Genomic DNA, 9391 nt, shown 5'->3' on the forward strand with positions numbered 1-9391 from the left:
CACATTGCTTAAACGTTTCAGTGCATGTCTCTTAGCTTACAGTAATCAGATAAAAAACATATAAATGGTTTTTCTTTCTCTTAAAAATTTTAGCAGCATTGCCATGGGATACTGCTTACGAGAAAGCCTAGCAATTTGGGATTTATTTTAACCTAGAAACTTGATGTGAGAACTGCATTTTTATTTCTCAGAGATCAGAATCAAAATAAATTTTGGCAGCTCTTCCAGGAAGGGTCGTCAGAGATTTGATAGTAGTTAGGGGATATTTGTCATATGAAAAATGCTGTGAAGTTTTAGAAGGTTAAAGATGTTGTTCATTGAAATAGAGGAATTTATTACAGGTTTTCATTCATTTCATAGAAGTTGTATTTGTTGCAAACTAGGCTCATCCTTGCTCAGACATTTCTTAGGTTTCTATAAACTTAATCTAATTTACCTAGAGATATGAGAAGAGTCAAATTAAAATAGATGCAGAGGCTGGAGCAACTTAGTCTTACACATGCTATGAGAGTAGTTTAGAATAGCTTAATTGATTACACATGGATGCATGATAAAGTTCTGGGAATTCTAAAAGGTTACCTACTATATTGTTGATCTTTATACTTACCAAAACTCTTTTTCTGGAGTCTTCATTAATTGTTTATTACCTTTCTATTTACAGTCTTTTGAATCTTAATAATACTTAATTTAAAATTAAGAGAGAAATGTTCATGCCATCATTTGAAATGCAAAATGCATTTGTTATGCAGATTTCTACAAAGTAATTCTGCTGTAATAAGAGAAACTGTAGATACCCATTACTGGCTTGTCATTTTTAACATGAATTTACCCCATAGGAATTCAGGCTTTTGCGATATGAATTGTAATATTTGACTAATCTGATGTTTAACAGACGGTATTATTTTGTGTTCATAACTGTCTGCTTTTAAGTGCAACACTGTTGCATCAGTAACAATGAAAACAAAGTTGGGTATTTCATAGTTGGAGATGGAAATAATTTAGTCACATCATCATTGTTATTTTACTTAATGTAAATAGTGGTACAAGTGTTCCAATAAACAGGATAAGAGCTTATTCAACTATCAGTGATATTAAGTACTGTAAACTTGTTTGAATATGCTGACTGTAGACACCATTAAAAATCTGAGTTTAGGTCGTTATAAGCTCATGTTATCATGAAAATCTCAACATAAGTTTTATTCAAGATGTATAAACCGTGCAAAGTTTTTACCAGTCAGTGTTTTACTGCAAAATGTCTCATTTCAGCTGAAAATACTGTTAAGTTTTTTCTATGTTAAACTTACAAGTTTAACAAGTTTTACTGTCTTAAACTTACAAGTTTATTTTTTGCCATGTACCAAGTTTACCATTTTTTGTTTTCTGAACAAGTACTTAATATTATGAAGCTGTGTCATGCTGGATTTCAGAGAAGCTGGTTCTACCTGTTCCAAGATCTCCTTTACTAAGAAAAAAACTGTTTGGATCCAAGACCAATTAGGTTATGACCTCTCTGGTTTGTTACACCTTCAGGAGCATCAGAAAGTGCCTGATGCTTGCTGGCATAGATTTCTACAAGGCAACAAGTACTTACTGAAGTAAACAAACCTAGCTTGTGGCATTTTTTGGAAAAAACACTAGTATAAAAATGAGTAAACCAGAAATAATTTAGAGAAAAATAGCCTGAAAACCTGGTATGGCTGTGGAGAATACCATCTTTCTTATGCCATTATTATATATGTGGCAGGATGGAAGAGCTGAATAATATAAAAAACAAAGAAATTACGTAATGCATTATAGAAAACAAATGACTAAGGTAAGTGTAGTGATACAGCTACAAGACAAACATGGAGGTGCTGGAGTATATCCAAAAAAGAGTAACAAAGAGCTGGTGAGTAGTCTGGAGAACAAGTCCTATGACTGAGGAAACTGGGATTGTTTAGTCCAGAGCAGAGAAGTGTCAGGGGGGACCTTGCCGCTCTCTGCAATTACCTGAAAAGAGGTTGTAGGTAAGTATTGGTCTCTTCTCCCGAGTAACAAGTGATAGGACAAGAAGAAATGGCCTCAAGTTTTAGATTGCAGAGTAGAAAAATTTTTTTCACGAAAAGGTGTTGAGCAGTGGAACAGGCTGCCCAGGGAAGTGGTTGAGTCACCATCCCTGCAGGTATTTAAAAGACGTTTAGGTGTGATGCCACTGTTTGGTGGTGGACTTGGAAGTGTTAGTTTAATGGTTGAACTCAGTGATCTTAAAGGTCTTTTCCAACCTCAACAATTCTGTGAAGGAAATCTTGTCATGTACCACTCCTATGGTGTTAGGATGGCTTGCATGCACATTCATCGTTAATGTGAAGAATTTATTTTCTCATACTCTTGCTGTACAAGACTAGTTTTCTGCATCGTAATGTAAAAGAAAAAAAATGAAATTTCTGTATAAATTGAAGTTACCCACCCAGTTCTAGGCTATGCATTTCAATTCTGAAGTACGTATCACAAAATGATTCTGATTTGAAGCACTTCTGTGCTATCATTGTGACCACTTATCCTAAGCAATTTTATTGGTTTGGTCCACACTAGGAAGTTATGGTTGTGGGTTATTCTTGGGTTATTCTTTCATGCCTAATAAGGTTCAAGAGCACTTTATGTCTTAGAGAAACAAAAAAATTATTTAATATTTGCTTTTTATTGTAAAGTTTCATGTACACTTTAAGCTATGTTAGATTTTGCAGGGCAGCTTTGCAGAATGAAAGCTTAATAGAACATACAATGTAGGTACTACAATAGGTAGTTTTCGCTGGCTATTGTAATTCGCATGTAATCTCTTTGGTTTTTGTATTTGCCAGATAATTTTTCCAGGAAGCTAGTTAATAAAACTGTGATTACTTAAATTCTGAGGCTGTACATGTGCATCTACTGAGCCTTTAACTCCTTGGTTAACAACTTACATTTGTATTTAGGTATGACTTTGTATATCTAAACTGCCTTGCTGTTTAGGTCTTTCTATGTTTAGTCTTCTAAATATTAAAAGAAATATGACAGCTTAATTATGCTGAACATTGTTTAAAGCATATATGGCTCCATCCCTGTAAGGTAATGATAATTTTATGAAGTTCTGAAATGTTCTTCTAGCTCTGCTACTTTGTGACTAATCTTTTGTTTATTTGTAGGTAGATATTGAGCCATCTGATGAAGCTGCTCTGATTCTTCACAGAAAGGGTTTTGACTGTAGATTTTCAAACAAAGACCTGGGTCTGCTCTGTTCCACTACTCAGGGAAAGGTAAACTAACATTTTATAGGTATTGTAGAAACACTGATATAAGGCAACTAATAGCTGAAGTCTAGGTAGTTATGTCTCAAGAGTTACAATTTTGGGATAATAGCTAAGTTTACCTTGAAAGCTGTTTTCCATTTGATAAAGGTATGGATCTGCTGGTACGTGGGAATGACCATGTAGGCATTAACAAGTAAACCTATAGGTTAGTTTTAATCTCATTAACTTCCTGTACTTGTTGTTTTCATAAAACATGGATCAGTATTTTTCAAATAATTTTTAATAGTGTTTTAGAACTTTACTATCTAAAAAGAGTCAAGTTACATATTCTGAAGAGTATCTTTTTACTATTATTAACATATTCACAAACCATGTGACTGTTACTTTAAAAACTTGCTGATTATAGCATGTCCTTTGTCTACCCCTGCTCACTTACATGACCTACACCACTGCAAATACATGAGTGTTTTGCAGTTGCTATAGAATTGATGTGATACATAAAATTATGAAATATAAATCATGCAACTTTGTCCTGAAGGTTACAAATGGAGTAGGTAGTTATGAATCTGTATAAATTTCAGAATCAAATTTTGAAATTGGCTTGGGATTATCTTTTAAGCAGAAGAGCCAAGTGTTGTTTTATTTGGAAACAAGATAATTTTAATCCAAATATATCTAATCAGTTTTTTAATATATTGATTTAATTTACTTGCTTTGAAATGTGGCAAGTAAACAGTGCCTAAGAAGACTTGATTTATTGTGTCGCATCTGAGACATGACACTTAAAATGTTCATATTTGATGTGGGAATTGCTGTGCTGATACCTGTAAGGAGGGGTATCATTTGGATCCTTGTTGGAGATTCTGAAGGTATTTTCTAAATGTAGTAATATAGTTCTCTCCTTTTTTTTTTTTTTCTTTTTTTTTTCCCTTCCAGATAAAGGTGCATAAACTCTTTAACAAATTCAAAGTGGAAAGTCTTACACCCACATCTTTATCTTTGATGCATTCACCTCCAGATGCCAGAAATGTAAGTGAAATAAGTATGAGTTCTATGGAGATAAATACGTTCCGAATTCGGCTAAGATGAAAGCTGGCTTTAATACTCAGATAAAGAGGAATCTGCAGTTGTATCTTCTCTAAGTTTTGCGTGCAATAAGAAGCACATTATTATTTTTCCAGTTTCTGGATACTGTGAGAGAACCATGCATTCTATAAATTTTTTTTTACCAACACAGTGAAAAGCCATGTTGCAAGCAACTTACTTTGTTTGGCTGGTTTTTGTTTCTATTTACCCCACCTCCCCTTCCATATAGTAGCAGCATCAGATAAGTTAATGGAGCAAGTGAAGAAATTTCTAAGGATGTTAACCTCTCAACAGATTAAATCTCAGGTTAAATGCTAGCTAACTATGTTTCTGGTGTTTTAATTTTCGTAAAGAGGGGATTGGATTTTAAACAGCCTTCTTTGCTGATCCTTGATGAATTTATGTACAAATGATTAGTGTAGAAGTCCTGATGCAGCTTGTGAATAAGATAGAATAAAATGTTCTTATGTAGTAGCTAATGTCCAAATATTTACAATTGTTTATATAAATGACAATAATCTCAATTTATTCCACAATTAATTTCAATTTACTCAACAAAAAGGGGATTATTAATTGTGGTAAAATGAAAGCCTACAGTACTCGTAATAAGTGATGGTAGATTTAGTACTTCTACCATTCACCTGAGTTATGTAAATACGAAAATATGAACCTACAAAATAATTTTGCAATGGAAATGTTTAATAAAACTCCCATTTTGTTACTTGACACACTGGGATATGTGCAATTATTCCATTATCATGTATGATGAGAAATGTCAATAATTGTCATGAATACAAGTTTTTTTTATACAACTCAGATACAGTGTTCTTTGAAATGAGTTTTCTATTTCAAGGTTACCATATCAAGATAAATGTGCCTTATTTTTTGATATGTCTTGTTACAATTTTGGTGTCTATGTTAGTGTTTTGGGGGAAAGGTAGTTTATATAATACTTAAGCTGTGTATCTCCTATTTGACAATGCTGGCCACACTCTGATCTGCACCACGTTTGTGCTATGTTGTTTTGAACATTTTGACTATTTGAATGTATTAAAATGATGTCATAACATGAAATAGACAAAAAAACAATCACTGTAAAATCTAAATTCAGCTGCTTTCATAGAGAAATTGCAGCTTGATGCAGAGAGTTGATAGTAAGCAAGGCATAGTTGACGAACCCATCAGAACGTGCTTGCATATCGCAGACTGTGGTGACCTGTTGATTCAGAATCATGTGCCTATATTTTAACATTTTTCAAATTTGCAACCTCACTTACATTGCCAGTGTTCACCTTGACAGTGTTCACATTACTGAAGAATGGAGTCTTACTTTTGCTTTGTCTTCACTTAACTCATAATTAGTGCAGAAGCCATTCAAGTGTGAAAAATATTTCTCGAAGTAGAACTGCTGTTTACAGTTAATGTATAGAAATATCTGCTCACATATGATCCCATTTTATAATCTTCATTTATTTTCACAATTTTCTTCTATCTCTTGCCTTATGCATTACTTTTCCATACATCATTGCTTATGTTTCATACTAATGCATGAAAAGTCATCATAACTGGTAAAAAACTGGTTTTCTAACTGTAGTATTACTTACAGTTATTTCATTTCATCATTGTTATTCCACAGTGTATCAAATTATATCATGTAGCTACAGGCTATCTTAAGACAAAACGAAAGTGAAACTTTAATTTCATGCATTATCACAGTTGGGATCTCTGAGACTGTATAGATTTCCCTACTTAATTCAATCTTCTGTGCGTTTTGTAATTAATGGAATACTTGGTAGGATCTGGTGCAAGTTAATAATAGAAGAACCACTAACCACAAGTGGAAAATCAGATCCAGTAAATGGATGTTTTCATGCAATAAACATGTACTCTTAACTTTTATTAAGTGTAGTATTTGAAAATACTGTTTCTTGTTGGAACTCAAAGCGTGATAAGCTTGCCAGCAGAAAATTCCCATAACATTTATTTTTTTGCATTCTCAGAATTAAAATGCCTCAGAGACTTACATGTTCTGTACAAGAGCGCGGTCAAAGTACTATTTTAGTTTTGTTAGGCAGAAAAGTTAAATTTTGATGCAATAATATTTTAAAGTATTTTGCCTGTTAAAATTGCTTCCAAAACATGTTTCATATAGCATTCAATCTTTTATCATCAGCTGTACAATCAAGATGCCTTCCTTAGCCAGTAGATTTAATCTTTGTTCCTTTATCTTGCTTTTTTTGTGTAACAATTTAGGATCCTTTCCTGAAATACTTAAGTAAGCCAAAACTGCAGTCAAAGTCTGATAATAAATTCTACTTTAATTGGTTCAGAATGTGACTGTTTATGGGGTTTGGGATTATTTTGAACAATTTTAAATAAATTGTTAGGCTGTATTTTTTTATATTGGATATTTCAGTTCTTGACTTTTTCTGTGCATTGGCCACCTAATTTAATCATTTTTTTTTTCTATTTTAAAGCTGCTGGGTTTATAACTACTGGTTAAGAGAACCAAGCATCCTTACTTTCCTTCCAGTAGGGTTTTAAAGACAATGTTGTGTAAGAAATGGGTTTAAATCTTGTAATTACTTTCCATACCAGAGTTGTACCAGTGCAGAATTTTCTTTTACATTCCTTTATCTTAAATGTATTCGCTTTATTTGCTCATATTGTCTGAAATAAACTGATTTCAACTGAAGGTTTTGATACTTTTCTCTTGGAAGGTTTTATATCTCATGGGGATATGTAAAACATGATCTCTAATAAAATATAGTGTTACTGTGATATGTGTTCAGTGTCATTAATGACTTAAACATAACTAATTTAAAGAAAAAAATACAAAGGTAAAAACAACAAGGTTGATATATTGGTAGCTTTTGGGGAATGACAGTTATCTGTAGTGAGATGAACTGATGAAAATTAAGTCTGTTTCACAGTTGCTAAACAGAAAGATGCTAACTTCAGAGATGTAAACGTGATTGCACAGTATGGTAAGGGAATGGGCAGCTCTTCTTTCACAAAAGAAATCTTGCACTGACTTAGCAGCAAATAGAAGGTGTAAAGTTCTAGAATTATTTTTACTTCAGTTAATCTAGTTTCTCCTTTAAACATTTGAGAATAATGGAATGGAAGCTGTTCTTGAACAAAGACACCATTAGAAAATAGTGAAAATAACAGTTCAACTGAAATCAGACAGAAGACTTTTAAGAAAATATAATAAAATGCTAATACAATATGCTGTAATAACATATGACAAATTGAACAGGCATACATGCTTTAAAGGTTTGCTTCCAAAAGTACTGATGGAGCTTGAGCATAATAAGTTGCAGAGACAATTAGTATACATTTCATTAAGTGCCTGAAGCTTATTTGACATTGGACTGGATAGTCTTAGCTATAAATACAAAAGTATGCGTATACATAATTTTAAAGCTGATGTTTCAAGATAAAAGTGTATGACATCACAGCATGCAACAATGTGTGTGGGTCCAATTTAAAGCACCCCTTCACTTTTTTAAGGTCATCCTACTCTGGAATCCATTATCAGCATGACCATCTGGATAGAGCATATTCTACTAATAACAGTTACCAAAGAAGTAATCTTCTATTTTTGAAACTAAATTGACTGTGTTTGCATATCTGTCCACTGTGTTTTGAAATAACAGGTGCTAAATTTCTCTGCACATCTACACTGACACTGACAGGAAAATACATTGCTCAGATTTAACAGGTGGTTAGTTATATATACGACAAAATATAGAAGTTCAATTTGTTGTCTATTTTAGGATAACTATTCTGTCATAACATGAAGAGTTTGCAACAACAAGCCAAAAGTATTAATTTTGTCTTCTAAAATGAGCAAAGAAAAAATTAACACATTACCTAGAATAAGCTGAATTCATTAGAGAGCTTTGTTATTGTCAGTGTTCTTACTGATACAAAGTTTCTTCATCTCCAGGCATTTCTGTAAATATTAAAATGTGGACCTGTCAGTCTTTTATATACATGTTTTATGAGCTAATTAGATATTGAAAGTCCAGATTGCATCACTAGCTTTTGTCTGCCAGAATTTCTATGTAGTATCAATAATGTGTTATGTTACTCTCCCAGCTTGGGTAAATTATTTAGTAATACTGAGGGTAATGAGAAAATTATAAAATAAACCCCAAAACATCATATATGTGAACTTGCGCTGTTTGAACTGTAAATACAGGGCAATCTTTAACCGTGCATTTCAGAGCTTCAGGTTCTCGATATAACATGCTTGCCACTATTGAGTGCGTGTTAAAGGGATGTCCTTTGACAGTCTTAAGTGATTCACATTATGGGTATCACTGAACTGGAGACTTTAATCCCAGCAATATCTGACCTGCTTTACCACCAGCGTTACTCCCTGTGCATCACACTCATTCACCATACAGGAAGGCATATCCTTCTCAAATCATGACCTGCAAAGTAACTTCTGGTCTTCTCAGCTATTCTAGTTTTATTTCTGTCTCTTAGTTAGTCCTTTTGTGCTACCTTCTCCTTCCTTAGCATGCCAACCAAGTGTGTAGTCAGTTGTAGGCTTCAGCATGTCCCGCAGCCTTCCAGCTCTGTAGTGTGTGCTACAGGGCAGACAGCCTGCAGCGTCAGTCAAAGCATGAGAAGTGCTGGATGTGAGCTCTCAGCTGTTCAAGAATTCCATGTTTTTAATCTACAATATATATGCACATGGGGCACATGCCCCGCTTGCTTGCCACAACTGCTTCACAACACTAACCGGCTCTTCAGGAACATGCATTTTTCTTTCCCTAAAAATTCAACAGTCTTTAGTGCCATTCTCTTTTTTTCTCCACTTTCTTTTCCCAATTTCTTGAAATAAATTTGTACATTAGTGAGCTGGAATTGTGTGTGATCAAAACCCCACAAGTTCCTGATACTCATCAAGAGAGATGGTGGAGTGCTGAAAACTCTGTCAGAGCTTTGCTTAGGTAGTGGGGTAAACCCGATCTCCATTTCAGGACCTGTCAGTCATCCTCAAGTTTACCTGTAACCTACCT

General features: G+C 33.8%; 1 protein-coding gene across 3 annotated transcripts in view; it reads left to right on the plus strand.

The window, feature by feature from the left end:
* The window catches only part of MAN2A1 (mannosidase alpha class 2A member 1), a 112417-nt gene extending 105284 nt beyond the window's left edge, over positions 1 to 7133 (plus strand). For all 3 annotated transcript variants that reach the window (XM_061378075.1, XM_061378074.1, XM_061378076.1), the window contains 2 exons: positions 3162 to 3272; positions 4203 to 7133. In XM_061378075.1, the coding sequence (XP_061234059.1) occupies positions 3162 to 3272; positions 4203 to 4355 (264 nt within the window). In that variant the 3' untranslated portion in view covers positions 4356 to 7133. The remainder of the gene's footprint in view (positions 1 to 3161; positions 3273 to 4202) is intronic.
* The last annotated feature ends 2258 nt before the right edge of the window (positions 7134 to 9391 follow it).

This window comes from Neopsephotus bourkii, unplaced genomic scaffold, assembly GCF_033783945.1.
Source record: "Neopsephotus bourkii isolate Nb327-2 ecotype Australia unplaced genomic scaffold, CSIRO-AGI_Nbou_v1 NB_1764, whole genome shotgun sequence".
Classification (NCBI taxonomy): Eukaryota; Metazoa; Chordata; class Aves; order Psittaciformes; family Psittacidae; genus Neopsephotus; species Neopsephotus bourkii.